The sequence below is a fragment of the Astatotilapia calliptera genome, chromosome 7 (genome assembly GCF_900246225.1).
Source record: "Astatotilapia calliptera chromosome 7, fAstCal1.2, whole genome shotgun sequence".
Taxonomy (NCBI): Eukaryota; Metazoa; Chordata; class Actinopteri; order Cichliformes; family Cichlidae; genus Astatotilapia; species Astatotilapia calliptera.
Window position 1 is genome coordinate 34,289,785 of NC_039308.1, and position 23,751 is coordinate 34,313,535.

General features: G+C 40.3%; 1 protein-coding gene across 1 annotated transcript in view; it reads left to right on the top strand.

Moving 5' to 3' along the window:
* The window catches only part of vldlr (very low density lipoprotein receptor), a 72,487-nt gene that overhangs the window by 43,997 nt on the left and 4,739 nt on the right, over positions 1-23,751 (top strand). The window contains exons 7-16 of the mRNA XM_026174470.1: positions 1,541-1,663; positions 2,901-3,023; positions 4,969-5,088; positions 5,988-6,113; positions 7,880-8,051; positions 8,465-8,689; positions 8,781-8,899; positions 10,358-10,497; positions 12,137-12,278; positions 13,188-13,337. Coding sequence (XP_026030255.1) covers positions 1,541-1,663; positions 2,901-3,023; positions 4,969-5,088; positions 5,988-6,113; positions 7,880-8,051; positions 8,465-8,689; positions 8,781-8,899; positions 10,358-10,497; positions 12,137-12,278; positions 13,188-13,337 — 1,440 coding nt within the window. The remainder of the gene's footprint in view (positions 1-1,540; positions 1,664-2,900; positions 3,024-4,968; positions 5,089-5,987; positions 6,114-7,879; positions 8,052-8,464; positions 8,690-8,780; positions 8,900-10,357; positions 10,498-12,136; positions 12,279-13,187; positions 13,338-23,751) is intronic.

A 23,751-nucleotide genomic window follows, 5' to 3' on the forward strand; every position in this document is an offset into this window, starting at 1 on the left:
CTGCAGCAGCGTTCTGCTGTACGGATCACTCTCTGAAGAGCTTTTTGGTCCTTCACACAGCTGTTCCCAAACCACGATGAGATGTTCTGTGTGAGGATGCTCTCCACAGCGCCTGTATAGAAAATCCTGAGGATCTCTGGAGAGACCCTGAACTTCCTCAGTTGTCGTAGATGGTTCAGGCGCTGCCTAGCCTTTTTGGTCTGGACCTGAATGTGGGCAGACCCTTTTTTTTTTTTTTTTTTTTTTAAATTGTCACATCACATGTGCAGGCACACTGGCACAGCACATGCGAGTGAAATTCTTGTGTGCGAGCCCCACAAGCAACAGATGTGCAAACACAACAACACAAACGAGCAAAATACAAGAATGGCCAACCTGAAACTAATAAGTATATGTACAATATATAATAGTGTATGCATTTCTGGATGTTCTGAGGAGATGTGGACACCAAGATACTTGAAGGACTGCACCCTCTCCACTGGAGCTCAATTGATGATAATGGGCTTGTAGTCTCTGTGCTGACTACTTCTGAAGTCCACCAGCAGCTCCTTGGTCTTGCCAACATTCAGCTGGAGGTGGTTGTCCTGGCACCATGATGCCAGATTCTTCACTTCGTCCATGTAGGCCACCTCATTGTTGGAGATGGCACCCAACACCACTGTCATCAGCAAACTTTACAATGGTGTTGGAGCCATGGGTGGCCACACAGTCTGTAGTGTAGAGGGAGTAGAGCAGTGGCGAGAGGACACATCCCTGTGGTGCTCCTGTGTTGATGGTGATGCTGTTAGCGCATCTACCCACCCTCGCCACCTGAGTTCTGCCAGTGAGGAAGTCCAACACCCATGCCCAGGTCTGGGCATCTCTGCTCCGATCGCTGCCCTCTGTTAGCCAAACGCAGATAAATGGCAGAAAGTGGATGCACACTTGGATATAGCATCAAACAGCTGTTCTAACAAGTGCTGAGTATCAATTTCTACAGAACAGATTAGCAGTATTGCTTCTGTAGAAAACTTGGCTTTCACTTGTTTTCATTTCATCTGTATCAAAGGAAAATGTTTGGTATAAACTGGCTTAAATTATTTCAGTGTTAAAGAGGTTTAATAAAACAAACCCTCCAGCTGTGGGTGCTACACGCCTACGTTTCTTCCATTAATTACCTGATAATCTGTTCGTTGCCTATCAGTCGATGCTCTCCACTTTAATCCATGCTGTGATTAGGATTCAGTAAAAAAACAAAACAAGATGTCAGTCATCTGCACATTTTTAATTGGCTTTGTTTTTTACTTACAAGAGCTTTCGTGGCTGATAATTTTAATATGGTGCTCATGAATACAAACATAATTATCTAGTGATGTTTTTCTTTTCACTCTTTGAGTGAACAGCTATCACAAATTGGCTGAATTCAAACAAACTTGGGTATTTTAGTTATTCTGCACTGATGAATGGATTTTGAATGGTTCACTGAATATTCACAAATGTTTAGTGTTTAAAGAGTAGCCCATGTCAGCACATGTGCAACTCATGTTTGTGTCCTTGGCAGCTGTTCGCACCTGTGGGTCGGATCAGTTCAAATGTGACGATGGAAACTGCATCCTGGGCAGCAGACAGTGTAATGGCCTCAGAGACTGTGCAGACGGATCAGACGAGGCAAACTGTAGAAACAGTAAGTGTTGTGTGTTGGTGTGAATGTTCACAAACTTATCACCTGAGTGCATTATCAGGATGTGGTTTTTTTTATTTTGGGGGGGAATTCTTCTACAACATGCAAGTTTCCATTTCTACATCTTGAGGCTCACCTGAGGTACCAACAGTGTTTAATTTTAAAGCTGCTCTGGGCATGCAAATGTTGACATTTTTCAGGGGTTTTTTTGTAACAGTCAACCTCAGGTGGTGCTCCTTGTTTCTTCAAAGGAAAGCTGTCACTCTCCAGATTTGTGGCAGTTTCATTTTTGTGTCCTAATCTAGAAGATGTATATTCGGTGAAAAAACAAACACCCAATTATCTTTTGCTGATTTTGCTCCAGTGTAGTTTTAGAAACTTGTGATTACATTTGTTATGTAATATTTACTCTGACAGATGGAAAAATTAATGAATATTAAGCAACTTCAGCTTTTTAAAGCGCTGAATGCTTATTTTAAACAAGTCTAGTTTTAAACCATGAGGTTAGTGCATATAATCCCTGTGAGACGTGTGTCTGAGAGCAGATGTCCTGTAAAATGGGTCAGGCACACACCTTTAGCTTTGAGTTTAGAAGCTCTGCCCACATGTGCTTTTCCAGGATGTTTAGGGGCGGATAATGAGGAGAAATTTGGCTTAAAGGGGGAGGAGCTAATTTTCACACAGGATAGACTGAGGGCCTACAACAAGCCCTAAAGCAGTTTAAGTACAACCTTCCATAGTTGTATTTGCCTCCTTTTGCCTTTAGAACTGCCTTTGATATTTAATTGTATGGATTTTAGGTTTTACTGAGATTTTGTTCCATGTTAACATGATGGCATCAAACAGTTGAGGTCTTTACTTAACCACATCCCAAAGGTGCTCTTCTGGTTTGAGGTCTGGTGATGCTAGAAGCAGTTTGAGTTCACTGTACTCAACCCGTGTCACAAATTTCCATGTTCAAAAACTAGTTTGAGCTTTGACATGGTGCATTGTCCTGTTGGAAGCAGCCATCTGATGAGTTCATTGTAAACAAAGGGATGGAGTAGCGATACACACGCAGCCTGTGATGTTTAAGCCACGCTCAGTTGGTACTAAGGAGCCCAGAGTGTGCCATCCCCTACATCATCACACAACCACAACTAGCCTGAACTCCCTGCTTTCATGTTTTAATTCTGACCCAAACATCCAAATGTTGAATGAGGTTATTCTTCTTCCTCCTACTCCTTCCTCCTCCCTGCAGTGACTCAGTGTAATGGTCCAGAGAAGTTCAAGTGTCGCAGCGGGGAGTGCATAGAGATGAGCAAAGTGTGCAACAAGGTCAGAGACTGTCCCGACTGGAGCGATGAACCGATCAAGGAATGCAGTAAGTGTTCATTTTTATTTTTTTAATTAAAAAATGTAACTGAATTCATCCATGACTGATTTTTCAACTCCGGGTCATGCCCCTCTTAGGTCACAGACTTGCTCCTTTTCTGATTTTGACATTGATGCCTCACTGCAATGAAAAGATGAAACGTGTTCAGGAGATGATTTGCTTTTCAGCGAATTCAGATGTCTTTTCCCGCGGGCCTGAAAGTATCCGGGAGAGTTTATTTCAGGCAATGACATTCCTTCCTCTGTGCTACACATGGATTTATGCTGATAATATGTGGGATTTTTTTTTTTTTTTTACGTAAATCAGTCCATGAATCTTTCATGCGTTCTACAGTTCAGGTCTAAATAATTCTCTTTCATGGATCAAACAACTCAACCAAAAGTGACTATCAGGCTTTCCACAATCAGAATACTAAATATATGAATTCAGCTGCAGCTCAAACAAATGAAAAGATCTGGAAATAATATAAAAAGAAATCTACAATCACTCATGAAGAAACTTTGACAAATTTGCATGACAATTCATGACTATTTATGTAAGAATGTTACAGATTGTTGTACAGAACTAGTGTATATTGTCAAAATGCATATTGGGGTACATAAAACTTATTCTTGGTGGCCAAACAAGTGTTCAGAGTGCTGAAATGAAAAGCAATGGTGACATCCTAACCACCACCACCCCACCCCCTAGAAATAATAACAGCTGTAGCTTGAGCACGTGAAAGGATGTTGGCCTGTGGCTCATTAAGCCTTACACCTTAATAAATCACACTGTATGTTCTTAATGATGGTGAATTTCAGCCATCTCTGTACTGACACTCTCTGCCCACAGACAAACTAAAGCACCGTGATCTGAAGTTTACGCCAGCTTCTAAGCTGATGCCATGCTGAGGGATTTTCTTCAGTTTGTCATGCATTTGGTTCATTTTCTTCTATTTCAGCTTCGGGAGGTTTTTAGAGATTTGCTCTGACCACCCAGAACATGTGCTTACTGTTGTGATTGCAGGGTTCTGGGAGATCAGTCTCTCCCTGCTGTTGGGTTTATTCTCATAATAATTATAGTTGTGCATTTTAAGATTTCAACAAGCGCACTAATTACAAACATGGTCTTTGTGCTGTAAGTACAGCCTTTGACTTTGTGCTGATGTAAATGATGGTCAGCCAAGTGCATGTTAAAGGAGGTTAATCCTGACAAGGATAGCAGTTGTTGGTTCTTGTTGCTGCCTGTTTCATACACATGCTTGATGTATAAAGAACAAGAGGACGACAACTTCAGAAAGCCAGATTCCTTTAATACAACAGGATGAAATTGCAGTTTTGTTTTAAAGCAGATTTAAAAGAAATTAGGCCACACCTGTTTACCCAGCTTTCATTATGGCACTGATGCTCCAAAGACCTCAACACAACACTGGTTCGTGCCTTTTAGTTACCACTACATACTAAAGGCAAATAAGTGTCTTAACAAACATTGCTCTGAAAAATGAGTAAAAAAGCAGTTGGTGTCCAAAGAACCTTTAAAAGACATTTAAAAGCTTTGAGAATAACTAGTGTCTTTCCTTGGAAGCAAAATATTAAAAATTGGGAATGGCTGAACAGTCGCTCGTCATCACTCTGGTTTTCCAATTGGTTGCTTATCTTCTGGCTACCTTACACAGTACATTGCTTCACGGCCACACAGGTTACTGATGCACGTTTTAGCCTTTTTGGTTTTAAATGTTTTTCTTAAAAGTTATGGGGCTTTTCCATATTGTGTTCCACCCTCTGAGTCTACTAACAAATGCCAATTCATGATATTCAAACCTCTTGTGGTTTGAAGATCTTTCAGTGAATACAATCCTCGTTTAGCTTCGACTCAGACTTCTCCCAAACCACCTTATTGTAACCTTTTAGATCTAATTGGACACACAACTACAGAGCTGTTTCCTGTGTTCCAGATTTTAACGAGTGTCTCCTGAACAACGGTGGCTGCTCGCACATCTGTAAAGACATGGTGATTGGCTACGAGTGTGACTGCACGCCTGGGCTCCAGCTTATAGACCACAAGACCTGCGGAGGTATGCGATCTCTGCATTACACAGCTTGGTGAAAAATGCTAAAAGAACATTTTAAATCAGTTTTGACAACACTGCAGTATTTAGCGTTGGGAAACTATTACTCAACACAGGATGAATGCATTTTTCTAAAAGGGTTCAAAAGTGTGAGACTGTCTGAATGTACACAAGTATAGGCATCCATCCAAAAACCAAGCAACTTTGATACACTGAATTCAATCTAAAACCTTTAAGACTTAAGGAATATTTAATTATGCTTGCCCTCAAATATCTAATCACATGGGTCAGATGGGCTGGTGGTGTTGTGCACTTCTGGCCTCTGAAGGGTTTGGCGTGTAATGTGATTGGGCGTGTCGTAATCTGTTTTCCTAAAAGCAGAAATCCTCTTGGTTACGTTTAGGAGGCACTGATCCGTCACAGTTCTGTTATTGAGCCAATCTTGGCCTCAAACCCTGCTTTGGATATTTGGTAAACGTGTATAATCCCATCTGTATGAACCCCACTGGTTCCACAGAAGCGTTAATCTACTCCAGGATGTAGAATGATCACTAAACTCTGGAAAACGTTTGATAAATTTACATCTAATTCTGATGAGAGCAGCTCGTCGAGTGTTTTGGCAAAACATCAGCGGCAATTAAAGCAAGTTTTAATTTGCATTTTGTGTATTCGAGGCTCAAATCACTTTACACTCATGCAGTAGGAATCCCAGGAACATCCTATTTTTGAAAAGCAAGATAAATTTTCATCAATACACACGGACTATACAGCTGTTGAGCCCCCATAGAAAGATTTGATTATTCAAACTGAGGCATTTAGCAGATTTGATAGATGAAACATGCCGCATACAGCTGTTCTTTCTTCACACACGCCTCATGATTCGCCTTTCTGCTACTCTTCTGCAGATATCGATGAGTGCATGAATCCTGGCATTTGCAGTCAGATCTGCATCAACCTGAAGGGAGGGTACAAGTGTGAATGCCACAACGGCTATCAGATGGATCCGACCACCGGCGTCTGCAAGGCTGTTGGTGAGTTAGCAGCTGGGTGATCTTATTAAAATTTCACCTCAACATTTTGATCATATTTGTCTATATTGTTGGCTCTGCCACTGTCTGGGTCCCGATCTCTGGATAATAACGGTGTTTTGCATCCCTCGAGCTAAACAAAAATTTGGTGTCTTGTAAAGTATTGTGGAAATGGGTCTCGTCTCCTGATAAGTAGCAAGAGTCTGAGCTGACCCCTCAGATCCTGCAGGAATAGTCCTGAGCAATGCAAACTTGGGCTCTTTTGAAAGATTATGGTGAAATATCATCTTCATGGCAGAAAAGACATTTCAGGATATATTCATGTACTGGGGGGGCAGCGGAGTCACTTTGATGCTCACATGTGTAACTGTTCATATATGGAGACGTCTGTCCAGTACAGACCCAAAAACTTGGATTTGTCCATCGTGATCCAAAATTGAGCCTCACTTACTCCTACTTTTCACAAACGGCTGCATCCAGTGTGTCTGAGCTGCAGTGGCTTTAGATGACACTGAACCCTTACAGATTGCTGATGTGACTGAACTGGCAGCTTCATGTCTGATCAGGGTTATGACCTTTGGTGTGCGTATGATTTGCTGCCAGACAGAAAAACATCTAGTGATTCACACTCGGTGTCTGAAGACTCTGTGTGGGAGAAAATTGTAGGCGTTGCATTTGGTTTGTCATCGCTTATAACCAGCAGCTTTGAGGCTTTAGTTGACTAACTGCTTCAGATACATCGAGGTAAGAGTGCTGAAAACACACCCACAGATCTATTTCTTCTTTGGGGGGAGTTCACTCGGATTCTCCAGCTCCTTTATTGCCAACAGTAATATAGTTTGCAGCCCAAAAGAACTAAGTGATAGAGTTCAACCACTATACTGTGGGCTCTCACTCCGAAGCGCAGCAAGTTCACGCCATTGACTCAAAATGGTCCATAATTTGCGGATGCAAAGTGATGATAGTGCCTTTGTATGTCAAATCAGTATTAAACTTTTAGGCTTGTTCGCTGCTAAAAAAAAAAAACCAAAACACTTTAATGTCAGGAGGAGGGATGTTGACAGCATATGAAGGTCCACAAGTTGAAATGGTCCGTTTCTCTTTTCTGAAAGGCTTTCAGAGTGGAAAGCAGCGTTTTAACACAGGGCTCTTGTTGGATTGCATTAGTATTAAATGGGTGAAGCTAATTAACTGTAAAAACTGTGGTTTTAATGCAGCTTTCAGCTATGGAAAAAATCCAGCAGAATGACAATTCTGTGGAATAATGGGGAAAATGATGGGTTGGCACTAGAGCTGGGTGGTGAATTGATTTTTAAGGTGTATATTTTCAAAGCAGGCTTAGGATCACAACAATACCACGGCTGAACATTTTCATTTGTAAGTCGTTTTTTCGGGGGGGGCAAGAATGAGTTATGTACAACCTGAGATGTACTACTGTGTATTTGACAACACAGGGTCTGGTGTTATCTGGCTGCAGGTGTCATCCATTGTAGGTCTTATGTGTTTCTGCACTTAATCTTTTTTTTTTTTTTTTTTTTTTAATTGTTCAGCTTGTTGACAAAGATGACGCCTGTTCCCTTCCACTACTTTACTGATGAATAGAAATCAATGGGTGAAAACAAGCTCTCCTACTTTAAGCACACAATAATCCCAATTCTTAAAATAGTTTTAAGAACTATGACCAATAATTTTGTCCTAAACAATAAATGGAAGGCATAAAATACTTTGGAAAGATTGTCGTCATTCAATAACCCCTTTCCTGTCCTCAGGTAAGGAGCCCTGCCTGATCTTCACCAACCGCCGTGATATCCGTCGTCTGGGCCTGGAGAGGAAGGAGTACACTCAGATTGTGGAGCAGCAGAGAAACGCAGTGGCTCTGGATGCAGACTTTGACCAGCAGACCATTTTCTGGGCTGACCTGGGCCAGAAGGCGATCTACAGGTAGGGTAGTAGGTGATTGGAGGGAATGACGCAGGCAAACGGGCAATAGAGTATTGTTGTAGGACTATGGGAGGCATTGACAGTGCAGCACAATGTAGTTGTACCTTCACAGGGTAAATGGATTTTATTTGTAAGGTAAACTTAAATTTTTTCCTCTGGTCTGTTAAAGCAGTAAGTTTTTCTCGTGGCCGTGTTGCAATTCAGCTGCTTGATATTTTCATCAAAAAAATCTAAATGTGTAGAATGAAAGGTTCTATTTTACTGAGCTGCCTGCAATAGTTTTGAATTTTATGTGATATAGAGGTCTCAGACTGAAAGGATAATATACTGGGAGTCCTAGCAGCATTTGAAAAACTGTATACATGTATAAATTCTCTACGCATCTGTCCGATGCTGAACTCTTCTCCACTCAGCACTCTTCTGGACAAGCGTGTAGACATTGGCACCCATAAGAAAGTCATTGACAACGTGCAGACTCCAGTGGGAATCGCTGTGGACTGGATCTACAAGAACTTGTACTGGTCTGATCTCTCAACCAAAACAATCTCTGTGGCCAGTTTCAATGGTACCAAGCAGAAAGTTCTGTTCAACAGGGGCCTCAAAGAACCGGCCGATATTGCTGTGGATCCGCTGTCTGGGTAAGTGGACGGCTCATTTTGGTGTTGGCTGAAACCCTTCTGATCTCCCGCTTATGGTCTGCTTTTACTTATGATTGTGTCGGTCCTACAGGTTTCTGTACTGGTCTGACTGGGGAGAGCCAGCCAAGATAGAGAAATCTGGTATGAACGGAGTGGACAGACAGGTTTTGGTGGCGACAGACATCCAGTGGCCTAATGGAATCACACTGGGTAGGAACAAACCAACAAGTCACTGCACGTTTTTCTTTAAGTCTGGGGTGTCTACAGGTCATTTTAAAAAAAATCTTAAATTCAGTCTGGTCTTAAATTTTAGTGATGTCACTGTGAGAATTTCAGCACAAGCACTTAAGCTGCCTGTGATTTTAATACTTTGACTATAAATCGCTTGGTATTTGAATAGTTCACTCTTTAACCTCCCAGGACCTGGCGTCCACATATGTGGACATCACATTTTGGGTTATTTAGACCAAAATACTGAATTTTGCTCTACGTGGGCCTGATATCCATTTACGAGGACATTATACCGCTACTGTTCTATCAAAATTTTAAACAAATGGCCTCATATTTGGCTCTTTTCTTAAAAAAAAAGGTTAAAAAAAAATAAATCTGGTAATTCTTTGGTTTTACATTCATCAGGCCCCAATATGACCAAATATCAAAGAAATTAAAAATGCATGCCGTGGAAGAGTTCAGGTCTTAGGAGGTAAATGAGAAAGAAGAAAATGAGTTGCAGAGAATCTTTGAAGAGGACGCTGCTCGACCCTGGCTTGCTGTTGTTTGAGTCTATTGTGTGATCTGTCAGTCTTTGATGTTTGCCCTCTGATGGAACTGTGTGTGGGACTTAACATGCAATTTGAATGAACTTTGGCTTGACTTTGGCCTCCTCTTCAATCAATTTTTGTAAGCTAAATTCTGAGTAACCAATTGTGCAGTCTCTAAGAAGAGTCCTTTTTTTTTTTTTTTTCTTTTTTTTTTTTTTTAACCAGGTAACAACATAAGAGGGTGGCTGTAGTTAGGGGATTTTACATTAAATAAGCTGAAGTCCTGATGTATTCAGTTTAACAGAGTTGGTGAATTCATAGTAATACTAATCAATAGGCTAGTCTTGTTTTGTTTTTTGTTTTGTTGCGAAGTGATGGTTATGTTGCTGTAGCAGCTGTAGGTTAGTCAGGCGTTCTGGTGAAATACAGATTCAAATATGTGCCTGTACAAACCAGTCTGAGTCAATGTTCATTTTATACATTGTTTCCAAAAATGTCACAACTCCTAGGTTAATGTGTTTTTAAAAAGTTCTCATTCATCTGATTGTTTTGTTACATTGTTTCTAGTAAAATGGTGTAATATCAGTATATACTTACAATAACTACAAGGTGCTGGAAAGCTTGAAAATACCTTACAGGAAATGCTTAGTGTTTTAAATTGACTTGGACAGTGACCTTTTACAGAAAGAAATGGGTAAACAAACTGCAGTGCGGCTTTCTTTTGTGACGTTTGCACCATTAAGACTAAAAGTCAGTTGATTCATCCTGTTAAAGAATCATCAGTACAACAATTTAATCTTTCATCTCATTCCACTTTTCTGTCTGCTTTCTACTTTCCTTCCCATTGTTCTCCCTTCTTTAGTCTTCCCATTTAATTCCTGCTTCTTTTTTTTTCTTTTTACCCCAGATCTGATCAAAGGCAGGTTGTACTGGGTCGACTCAAAGCTGCACATGCTCTGTAGCGTCGACCTAAACGGGGACAACAGGAATAAAGTGCTCCAGTCTTCAGAGTACCTCGCTCACCCCTTTGCTCTCACCGTTTTTGAGGTACTGCATTTGTCTTTTCTCTAAGCCAGTCTGGGTCAGTTTATGTTGACAGCCGGAAGATGAAGTGTCTGACCTGTATGTTGGGCATTAGAGCGCTTTACATCACATGTCTGAGGATAATGAACAAAACGTTTTAAAAATGTAGTTCTGATCCAGGAAATTGGTTTCATGACACAATCAGTTATTGCACATTGCATTTAAGAAATCTGTCTGGGAAAATTTGCCACAGACCTCATCGCCTGTGTACATGAGTTTATTTGCATGTTTTTAAATGTGTCTTTGGTGCCAGTTGCCTTGTCCTTGATGACGTTTCATCTACCAAAACAAACTGGTCCTAGTTTTAAGTAAAATTACAAAAATCAAACACAGGAAAGGAAAAGCTGCTCCCAGCTTCAAACCATGTACAAGTATGATAAAGACTTTTGTTGCACAAAATCCTTTAATCAACCCAGTCGCCCTCAATGTGTATTGTACATGATCTGCCAATGACCCACACAGCAACTATATGCAGACTAATGGAAAATGAACCAAAAAATTTTTTTTAATCTGTTTTTTGCATATTTTATAGAACTGCAATGTGCAGGTACAGTGTTGACATGTTTTAGTATCCACCAAAACACTTGATGTTGTTTGTGTTTAACAACATGCAAAACAACTAGAAGATATTACCTTTCAAATCGAGTGTTCTGTGTACATTTTTACCTTCCAGTTCTTGAATAAAGACTTTCCCATGTGTTTGTGTGTGGGGTTTTCAGGTATTCTGTATAAAAGTATAGATGTGATGGCACATTTATTCACACAATGGCATGAGGTCTAAAACCATCATCAGATTTCTCCTAACAGCACAGTTTATAAAAATCCATCCATTTAATATCATCAGGAACATTTATGTTGAAGCAAAATTTTGCTTTATTTTGTCCATAAAGCTTTTCAGGGGTTAAATCGCGTTCAGTCATTATAAAAAGTCCTCGTCCTTATTTTATATTTTAATATATTAACACATGAACAGGCTTAACGTAAGCATCAAAAGCCATGTGGCAGCTTCATCAGAATATTTAGATGCAACTTTGCGTGCAGTGCAGGAACACCACACATGATCTGAGCAGATGTGACTTGTATTACTGTGGATTCATAAATTTCTTACAATTGTTGAAGGGCTACTCAGTTTACAGATTATTGTAGAATTAACTCTTATTTTATATTGGTATAAAACAATATCACAACAAATGACATGTAATTGTTTCTAAGATGTATAAATGTTGGTATGTTATGGCACTGAAATTGTTTCTGATAATTTAATGAGTCATATTAAACGTGGTGTTGGAGGACTTTACTCAAGTTATGATTTACTTCTTAAGAAGTCATGTATTGCTTCCTGAAGGGAATACATTTCTTGTGCTACTTAGTGCTTTAGTGCTAACTCTGGCTTTATTCTGAAATTTTGTAACAAAGTTTTCATCAGTGTAAAAATCTGCCCAAATCTTAATGGGAGCAAGTTTTCTTGTAATGACACAAAGCTGACACTTTATTGGCACTTAAGCACTTGTGTGATGACAGTGATTTATGGAAGTTTTGTATTGCTGTGATTGAGAGGACTTCAGTGTTAAAGTTTTTGTTTATTCTTCTGCCCTTTGTCCAGGATCGAGTCTTCTGGACTGATGGGGAAAAGGAAGCAATCTACGGTGCAAACAAGTTCACAGGCTCTGACGTGGTTACGCTGGCCAGCAACCTGAACGACCCCCAGGACATCATAGTGTACCATGAGCTCATTCAGCTGTCAGGTAAGAAAGGAGGGAGCTGAAACTAGCAGAGGAGGAACTGACAGATATTAATACTTAAGCTTGGAAATCTTTACTCCTGCAGGCTCAGTGACATCACAGGAACCCCAGTATCAGAGCTGATGTCACTTCTGAGTTAATGAAAGCTAATGAGGGGAAAGTAATCAGAAATTACTGTAATTACACATGATCAAGGTACAAGGAGTGCCAGTGATTATAATTTTAAGCTGTGATCATGTCGCCATTATTGACGCGAGTTTTAATAGCTAATGATGCAACCAAGTTGAGAATCATGTAAAGGGTGTAACAGAGGAGGCTAGTACGTCGAGCCCCAATCTTTAATTTATCCTCACATGTTTGTGAAGCCTTACAGTCACATGTTGTGCTCTGATTGGATTATAAAGGGAAACATAAGCCAGTCGATCCTCTTAAAGTTCTCATAAGAAAGGTAAAGATCCATGACCATTGAGCTCTGTCAATGGGCTATACCTGTATCAATGAGATCACCAGTGGGTCCAACACAGTACTTGTATAGAAACTCAGCAGTATTTGTTTCCATGATGTACAGTATACTTATGTATGCAATACATACCACCACTTTAATTTTGTACACTTAGAAGCTGTAGTTTCTTGATATTTTGTGGTTAATCTGTAATATTTAAACACTTAGTCTATCAAAATGTGTCCTCTTGGTTTATAATGATCATGTGTGCGAAGATCCATAGGATGAAAATGTCGATGATCACACTATGGATGAGACTTAAGCCCTAATTTTGTTCCGTCAACCTGTGGATATACTTCATAGTAGAAGAGGCCGTTAAAGCTCCTTTCACTGTGGATTTAATGTACCCATGTGACACTTGTTAACTGAAATGGTTTGATTAGCTTTTATTTGCTAACCTTTGTGTGCAGGTACTAACTGGTGCTCAGAGAAAGGTGAAAATGGAGGCTGCAGCTACATGTGCCTGCCTGCACCACAGATCAACAAACACTCCCCCAAATATACCTGCGTGTGTCCTGAGGGCCAGGAGCTGACTGCTGACGGCTTGCGCTGCAGACCTGGTGAGTCACGGCACCCTCGCGGCCTTGAGTTGTGTTTTGGCACTTCATCTGTGTTTACACCTGGCTGAACCCCGGAGCAAATCTCACCAAAGCTGCAAACTTGAATGCTACAACATAAATTTTGACATGTTTATATAATTGAAACAAATACTAATGATTTGTGAGCATTTGAAGTACGAGCAGTATTCAGATACATCTGAAATGTGCCAGCAGCAGTTGTTTATAAAGTCTGATGGTACAAGTCATGATCTGCGTACAAGCTTATACTGTAAAATGGTCCAGCGCTTGTAAAGATGCCATACAGTTTTTTTTGTTTTGGTGACATGAATTTCATCCAGCATTTGCACACATACTGTAATTATTATCTATCCCATGCAAAGGCGATGTTCTGTTCTCTGCATTTGTTTTCTCGTGTTAGCAACTGTCATTAATTTGTATACACAACAGAACTTAGTTGCAGCCACCATTTATAAACAGGGAGTCAAGACTCTGGAGACGGTACCACAGGCCTGGCAAAAACCAGACAGGGTGGATCTTTGCGAGTGAAAACAATGCTGCTGTTGCACAAACATTAGCTACACACTTGGTGAGCTAATGACATTGACTTGTCATTAATGTTAAACACAACACTGCATGCTTATGAGTGATGGCTTGAGATGGTGCATGCAGTATTTGGGCAGTGTCCAGCCTCTAGATTGGATTTTTTTTTTTTTTTTTTTAAAGTATTTTCCTACTTTTAGTCTGGTCAGATGGTCTTGTTCAATAAAAGCTGTATGGCCAACCACATGACACTGTGTGGATTAGTGGAACAGCAGAGCTGTCTGTGGTTCTCACATTACTGCTTCTTCACAAGCATACTTTTTTTTATTTTATTTTTTTCCCCCACTTGCAGCATGAATTAAAAAGTAATGTAGGGTTGTCAAGAACATAAGAGCTACAAGTTCAGGAAGTAGCCAAGCAAGCATTCACTTATGTTAAAGCATCTTAAAAATAAATGGTAACCACTCCCAGTGCTTTGGTTCTGTGGGCTGCCGGGCTTGAAATATGCTGACGGAAACCCTGGACTGCATGATCTTAAAAAATGCAAATGCGGTGTTAATCTAAACACAATGAAATATTTTATTAGTTGTAACATGGAAAGAACATGGAGGGAAAGTAAATCTTCAGATTTACATGAAGAGAAACCAAATTATTCAGCAGCAGGAACATCCCATCAGAGGTAGAGTGGTTTCTTGATGAATTGTGAGAAAATTGTGCACACTCCTGTCAGTTCTCATTTCAGTCACTATTGTGAATCTCCAGCAAAGTGGCTTTAAAAGCTCTGCTGTTTTTGTAGTTTGGACATTTGAAGCCCTAAAACACAATACAGTTAGTAAGACATTAATACTGCATGAAAGTATTAGGAAAAATGGAAAGCAGGGAGGTGCCAAACCTCAGCGGTTCTGAGAATGTGTACACCACCTCATTGTGTTCACACATCCACCTGGTTTTTGTTTTTTGTTTTTTTGTTTTTTGTTAAGCCAATTGCTTCCCTTCCTTTCTGCTTCATACCCCCTGCTGCTCATTTCAAATGTGACTCTATTAAAGAAAAGGTAAAAAGGATCTTAGGTTTCACAGGTTAGCCACCAAAACACAAACAGCTGGAAGATGGAATAAATTCAGTCTAATTCTACGGTTTTCCAAGCATGTTTCCATGGTGTGTGTGTGCTCCCACTGTGTCTTGGTTTCTATCTGTATCCATGCCAGCCAAAACCCCAGCTGTCTGTTTGTATTAGTAGTCTGACAGCTGAACAGTAGCTGAGTCACTCGGTGTTGTGATCCAGTTTTTCAGCACCTTTTTGGCAAGTCTCAACATCGTCCTCCTTCACATCTCAGCTGCAGCTTCGTCTCCTCCTGCGTTGGGAAGTGTTTCATCCTGACAGCTGAAGTGTCGGATCCTGACGTTGATCCCTCTTCCACTCAATTGTTGCGTTTTGCTGCTGAAAGTAACCCCCAGCTCTTGTTTTTGTTTGGTTTTTTTCCCCCCTGGGGGTTAAGTCCCACCCTGTGCAGTCTTCATTTCTCTGCACTGAGTGGAGCGTGACTGTTAGTGCTGTAGCTGAATGGACACAACACCAACCATGAGATTGTTAAAGGTTTTCATTTCATTTTTAAATCATGAGAGCAAGTCTGTGGCTGACCTCGGCTGCTGTGGAAAGATCTGCCACAAGATTTTGGAAGCTGATTGCAGGGATTTGGTCTGGTTCTGAGAAAGTGCTTCAGTTTATCCCTCCAGATCTCTGACCTCAACCCTTTGGGACAATGATTTAATTGATACTATTGCCGTCATCAGTCCTTGTTCTTTATTGACCAAGTTATTGAATCCTGATTTATTTCTGTTTTCATAAAAAGGCATAAACAGGTCTTTACAAATGCAGTGCAGCTGTCTTGTCTCAGATTCTGAATGCAGAATCTGAAAATGGAATTTGTATGAAGTCCTTGCATGTGATTGAGTTGTCACACCAACCTGCCAGCCTTGATGGATGAATGAAGCTTTTCTTAATTCAACATCCTGAGTTAAGGCTCCGTGCATACCAGTCATACCACAGCCCACATCACTCTGGGCCTGGCTCGTAACACCGGCAGCATTATGTAACACTGGGTCAAAAAGGCCAAACAAACTCTTACCATAGTGTAATTATAATTCAAGACATTTATCACTGCTGAGCCTAATGGGTCCAAATTCTGAAAATGGCCCCAGGCTGAAATCTTGTTTGTTTCTGATGAAGAATAAAACTAAAACCTTAATTTCATGAGAGATGAAGTTGGCTACTGATTTCAATCTACAATCCCCAAGCAGGGACGGATATTATTAAATAACTTAGAAAATGCAACTACATACCAAAACGAAAGCTGGAACCAAAGAAACATAAATTATGAAGAAGCCCTAAAAACAAGTACACAAACTGTACTGTGTGTAACACCCTCCTTTCAGTATTAACCAGACTGTCATAGTTGAACTATGCTTACAGATTGATGGGATGACTGGTTTAAAAAAAAAAAAAAAAAAAAAAAAGTGCTGGACTGGCTTAATCTTGACATGAATAATGGAAAAGGCTGATTGTGCCCGTTTCATGAAAGACTTGCACAGTATTGTGAAATGAACGTCCTTAGGAAATAAACTTGTACTCTGAACTTTTGAAGCTTGATTATGAAGGATTTCACCGGTTCCATGATTCCTCTTCAGTGACTGGAGGCCTCTTATTCACATTAACTCAAAGAAACAGTCTTTTGATTGTTTTGGCACCGGGACCAAATATTCTCCAGTTCAGTTGTTTAACTGCTGGTTCCCCTTTTGTAGACAACTAGTTAAACCACATAAGACACATCCTTTGCGTGAGAACTTCTGTAGACTTCAGTAAATATTGACCGTAACTATTGTTGAACTGGAGTTTAGTTTGACATTATTGAGAAGATGAGGGGGTTGGTTTCGGAGCAGAAGCATTACATGTGGCCGTGCAATAAACATCTCCTACTTTTTCATTTTTATTGGTCCGTTGAATTGCATACTTGTGCAACACAACAGCTTTACTTACTAGTAATTAAAGCATTGAACATTTTCCCTGAAAGCAATCTTTTCATCTAATTACTTCACCAGTGTTGGGTAAGTTACTTTAAAAAAGTAATTAATTACTAATTAGTCAATATTGTATTTAAAATACGTATCTAATTACTGTCAGAAAAGTAACTTAATTACTAAATAAGTAATTTAACTAAATACTACTAAAAATCCCAGTAAACCTTGAGTGGACAAACAATAGAAATTAAACTCTTTAAATAATAAATACATTTTTTTAAAGACGGAGACTCTACAGTACGCAGCGGTAGCATCTCTTCCACAACGTAGCCAGCAATCATTTTTTTAAGCTCACCTTCAGACTCTTTCTGTGCTGCTGAAGTAAAATCTAGTTTTGCCTGCTTAGCAGGAGCTGCCGTGGTGTTATCCATGGATGATTAACAAGGATCAAGTGTTCGTCTATGCTCTCGTGTCAGGCGCTTCAGTAGATTACTCGTGCTATTAACAACGGCCGACAGTTGTTGGTTTTTTGGGGGGGGGGGTTTGTCTCCCCAGGACATAGCTTACATATTACTGTAATGTTCTTGTCTGCTTGTTTCAGAAAAGTGAAGAGTGTGTCAATTTCATAAAACCGCCACTCGCTTCAGCCGAGTCCGACATCTTCCGCTTTAGAATACGACTATGCAGCAAACTGGCGAAATGACGTGCAGCTGCACTACAGCGATGTTAAAGCGGCAGAGTTTACTTCTACGTTTAGAAGACAAATTATTGAAATTAAATAATGATATTCAGCGAGTTTAATTATTTTACAATGTAACACAAGTACATTGTAAGTAACTGTAATTAAAATACCTAAAAATGAACAGTAATTACTACTTTTTCAGTGGAAAAGTAATTTAATTACAGTAACGCATTACACCAACACTGCACTTCACTGAAGTGTGCTTTGTGCTCTGGATGAGACTGTTTGCTGATTTTTGGCTGCAGAGAAAGCTTACACTGTGGCATACTGATAAAATGAAGGCAAACACTCCTGTTCTTTTTACTGAGGCTCATGCTTTAAGATGCACGGCATGGTGCTGAGATGGATCTAACAAGCCTGTATATGGAACCTACATGTAATATATTTGCAGGCAGCTACCATTTAACGATTATATGGGACCCTAATCCCTTCACAGCATTCTTCAGTAACTCTGACTTTAGTTATGGACCTGCATGTATTCCATATTCTGAGATATTATAGGGAAAGCGGGTTCAGGAACGGGTCCTTGGAGAACTCCGCACTCCCACTGTTTGATACCTTTTCAGATGTTTCCAGTAGCACTACTGTAGTTTAACCTTGTCTCTGTACTTTGACAGCTGAGATGGCTTTAATGTGATTGCAGATTTTGCAAAAGATAAGTTTCAAGTGAAGTTTTCAGTGTTTGTCTAGAGCAAGACTACATCTGCTTTAGGGCTGCGACGATTAGTCGACTAGTCATGATGACGTCGACTATTTAAAATCGTCGTTTGTGGCAGCCCTAATCTGCTTGCATCGGCACTCAAATTTCCGGCAACTTCGTAAGATTTATTTTAACTTCGAAAGCAAGGAGTTTGGACACCAGAAATGGCCAAGTACCAGTGTGTTTGTTACTGTTAGATCTGAGAATTGTAAGAATTGTAGTAGTGCACTAAAAAAAAATCAAACTGCAGCCCTTCTCTCCTTCTGCCTCTTTTATTTGCCAGGGAAAGGTTGCCTAGAAACACTGTCCTCTTCCCTTAGTAGTTTCTGTCTTGAGCAGTCCAGCTCCTTTTTTGCTGCCACAGATTATCCTTTTCATAGTGAAGCACTGTAAGATAGGAACCTGACAGCTGAATTCAGCACACACTCTCTCCTAATTGGACTAGAGCTGTAGACCAAGACACTGGTGTACACAAAGTACTGGAACATCTCCGTGACGACTCTCTGCACTCCTGTCCTCCAGTGTGAAAGTCTCTCTAGTTAGCCTGTTCGGCTTTCTTTAAGAGTCTTCTCCACTTCCCTCCTCATTTTTGAGTTCTGGGAGTTTTGACAGGTTTTACAGCTTTTCTTAGTGTACAATATCTGGTGGTTTTTAAAGTTTCATTTTCCTCAGATCTATTTTTTACTCCCCCCTTTTTTTTTCTTTTTTTTTTTCTTTTTTTTTTTTTTTTAAAATATATAGGTGAAGTTTTATCAGAGTCCCTTGGCCTCGTGCACAGCAGGTCAGCTCTGTAATGGTCTAAATGTTAAAGGCGGGAGCTCGTGAAAGGGAAACTCGCTGGTTCAGTCAAATACAACTGTTCAACAGTTTCCAGCTGATTTTAAATATGCTTGAGTGGGCACTCAAACAAATTTAAAATTCCTCACTGACCTCAGCATAGTCCTTGCAGCACGTTCCAGACTTTTCAAACTTGATCCATTCAGCTGCCTCTCCAGAGAGCCTCAGGCCTCCTCCAGCTGTACCGTCTTGGACTGCAGCTGGTGATTTAAAGATGTGCTGCAAGCTGGAGGGGCACTATAACCTGAGCTTGCAGCAGATGGAGAATTGGCTCATGTGTCACTGTGCTGAGCAGAGCAAGGACTAAATTTGTCAAATGCAGTCAAAGATGATGCCTAGAGACCTCAGCAGCAGATTCTATTGTTTTGTTGCAAAATATTTGCCGAAGAGTGTCCAAAACTTTAACTGAAGGAATGTCTTTCTGTAGGTGTGCATGCCTGCATCTACAACCAAAAGATCAGAGTAGGCCCATAGTTCTCAGTGTGGTCCACAGTGGTGGCCCTTTAGAACACTTTATGAAGCTCCCAGTGCAAAAAGCATCCACAATAGGTCCTTTCTCTTCAGATTCTCTGTTCAGTTTCTCTTTAACTTATAAGATGAATTCTAGATGGTCAGCTAGAATGAAAAGAGAAAAGTGCAGGTAAATGTTTAAGCGTTTTAACTTGAATTCAACTTGGAGCATTTTGTTTCACTCATTTGATTTTAAAAATTGAAGTGTGGGGCATGAGCTCTAATTCAGCTTTTGGTGGGTCATTCAGAAAAAGCTTGAACCACAGCTGTAATAGTGTCAGGGTGGTAGAACATAGTTATCACTGCTGTAGTTAGAAAGTTTTAGTCCAGCCTCCGACATTGCTGAGCATGCAGATTGATGCTGCTGGGGTTGCAGAGGGGCATGTAACAGTGTTTTCTGCATGATGGTGGTGGGTAATACTGTGGTTATGAAGATTCCCAGTTGGCATTTGGGTCATTAAAGCTTTGATGCCATGAACTGTGCACCAATAAATTCCTGGTGCTCTGCAGCAGACTTTACAGCCTGGGTTCTTTGCAGATATACAAGGCCTTCGTGTAGTGAGCATCCCTGCAGCCTGAGTCACCATCTCATAGACTGTTAGGGAACCTCGAGCTGTCTCCAGACTCTAATAACTGGAAGTACCACCCTGACTGGCGGGATGTGAAAGTGCATACTTGTCTTTATCTCCTTGGCATCTGTGTTTGCAGTTATGAGATTGATTCTGTACAGACCTGTTTGTATATAGTTTTTTTTTTTGTTGCCGTCTTTATATGAAACTGTATTTTCACGCCTGTCTGTCCTGTTAATAAATAGTGAGAATAGTGTGGGAGGAGTTAAAATGGGATGCCTGTCACTTGCTAAAAGCGCCTCCACCTTCCTCGTAGTCAAAGGCTTCGTTGTCACAGGCCTCGTTGCTCTTTACTAAACCAGCAGATAACACATTTATCCCATTTTACAGCCGTCGCAGCTGGACCGAATGGGGAACTGTAGAGTATTGTGCAGCTGCAGTTTGGACCGGCCCTAATCTTGTTAGTGTGGCACAGAGGGAGAGAGAGTAATGAGCATTGCTCTTCACTTCAGGGTTTGGACCTCAAACTACTACAGAGGGATTCGTATAACAGTCTTTAGAGGCAACTGGGGAGTGTTTTTCCTTCAGACTGCACCATCTCAGGCTGAAATGCAGTGCGTTTCATGGATTTTGCAACTCTGCTGAGACTTGTTCCACTGTTTATCATTTGGTATCATTCATCACAGGTCCCATCTTTCTATAAAGCTGCCAATATTATATCCAAAATTTCTGAATTATCTGAATGAAACATTGTCTAATTAAATATGCTTTTTTTTCTTGCCGTTCATACACAAACCTATAAAAATGACAGGCTGTTTATATTAAGCAAAATGCATACTGAGACCACTGTTTTACAGACTCTCCTAAATGTCCTTGCCTTTTATCAGATAAGTTTTCATTGCATTTGGAATTTATTGATTATTGGATTAAAGTCAAATGTGAAAGTCAAAGGAGTGTGGCAAACACGTGCTTTACCCTTCTGCAGATTCAAAGGCTGAAAGCTTGCTCCTGGCTTTTCCTGTTTGCCCAAAAAGTAAAGCTGAACCAATGCCTCAAAGATGAGCCTTAGTTTGCAGGTGCTTGCTTTGTCTTTTTTTTTGTGTGTGAGAGTTTGGGGACATACTGACATGTTGGAGTGTAAAACCTTTCTAGGGTCTGGAGATGTAGTTTTGGAAAGGAGATATTTGGTGTTGGAAGGAAAGAGGTGAGCTTACCAGACACATGTAGCACATTGCTTATCTCTACTTAAGGCTATGCTCGGGGTTATGTTAGCTGATGCTTGTATAACATACCTGAGACTTTGATCAACCCGTCAATGGTCAGGGTTACGTATGTAGCAGGTTTTTCATGATGGCAATCTGAGCTTTTTTCTAAAATGACTGCATTTGAGCCTAATGATGTAAAACCAGAGCTGTGTACATTTTGCTTCCCAATTATACATTTGCTTTTGTTTCCCATTGACTGCTTATAGCCATCCAGCTAGCCCCACCTTCTTCATGACATATGACAAGTGTCATAGAAAAAGTGGTCTGTTATGGAAAAGGGAAGTTTTGACCTGACAGTCGCATCATAACGGCCAAAAATATTGTGCCGTCGGAGTAAAGATAATTGCAACCAAAAGAATTAATGGCCCTCACACAAAGTTACTGCAGTTCAATTCCAATTTTAATCTTTGCAAGTTTTATGAGTGATTTGATCTGAAAATGTTTTTCTTTTGTAGATAAAAGTTTTGGAAACTGCTTTAGTTTGGTCTTGACTGTGTTAATATTGCTTTTTCAGTCTGACTTGTTCATTTCAAGCCCTGAGACATCCTAACACTGCTGCCTCTGCTAATCAAGATCATATTGATCCAGCTATAAAGGTTTTATTGTTGCTGTAGCTGTCCTTCCTGGTTGTACAGATGCTGGTAGAGACGTCCTGATTGATGCTTTTTTTTTTATAGTGCGCTGCAGCTTTCAATCTGTGAAATTGCCTTTGAGTCGTCCTCTCACTTGTCCAGCATTCGTCATATCAAAGCAGGAGAACCACAAGGGTAATGTTAAAGATGTGACATTGCTGCTGTTGTGATGGTTCTCTACTTGGCTTGGCTTTCCTCTCACTGAACAAAAATGGATCAGTGCTTCAGAGCATTTATTTACTAGCTTAGTCTCCTGAGATCTGGTCTATATTCAAAGAAGGCCTACTTGCATGTGTGCTGCTTGGGGTTTTTTTTTTTGGTTTTTTTTTTTTTTTTTTTTTTTTTTTTTATAAATAGGACACCCTCTGTTAAGTTTTGTGTGTGTGAAGCATGATTCTTGGCTCTCTCTGTACAGACCCTACTTTCAAAGGTCCTTCAAAGGATACTGGGAAAGGTCTAATACAGCCACCCTCAGGTAAAACTGTTGGCTGCGCTGCGTTTGTCTCTGGCTCGCTTTAAAGAATGTTGGGCTTGGTTCAAAAATGATTACAAAAAACAGGCTTTTCTCCTCCCTCACCATGGATCAAGGAGGCATTTTCATTTGAATTGTTAACTGGGGAACATCTGACTTAAATGTTTTTGGGTACAGCCCATCCTTCCCCCAACCTACTCATTTAATCAGCTTTTTGTTTGATTAAAGCCAAAATTAAAGGTTTCTTGTGTCCATGGTGCTGTGGAGATTTTTAACCGCTTGGAGCTTGCTCTTATTTTTTATTTTTTCACGTCTGTTATGCTAGCTTCTGCTTGTGCTTTGGTGTTTATCTGTGCTGAAGATGCACAGAAGGTGTTTGGGTTTTTGTTTTTTTGTTTTTTTTAATATAACACAGTGGGCTGATTTCAGGTAGTCAAGTAGCCTGCTGGTGTCAATATTAACCCTTTCAGGCATAGTGGTCACTACAGTGGACAGCTATTCAAAGGCTGTTTTCTTGTATTGGTATCAGTGCTGATGATATGCCTGCACATAAACCACTACATTGGACCCTGATGTCTCACTCCATACGCTGCCACCCACTGGTTGTTTAATTTTACTATAGATGTGTGACGTGTGTCATTGTAATTATCTAACCCTGTCATGCATGAATTATGACATCAATCAGGATTTTTTTTTCTCAAGTATTTTCATCTTTTCATGCGGGTACAGGCAAAGAGGATGGCCATTAATGTTCCATGAATCTGTAAGTTCTCAAATGTGATTAATTGGCCTTCGATTACTGTAACGCACTTGGTTGATAAGCTTGCAGGAATTAGAATTGCAGACACATAACTGCAGTGTAACGGGCAGTTGTTGCATCAGTGTCTCTGTACAGCAGTATTTGTGCTCAGTGATTTTAGAGTCCATTCCTCTAGTGTTCCCCTTATTGCTGCCCACAGAAAATGATGGGAACTCATCTTGGCTTTGTCCAAAATATAAATTATGGAACCCAAATCTAGGGACAGTCTGCTCTGTGTATACACATATTTAACAAAATATGAAAATGCCTGGGCCACAAAATATTTGCTCACCCTCTCAACATCCAGCAGGTCAATAAGCTCCTTAACAGAA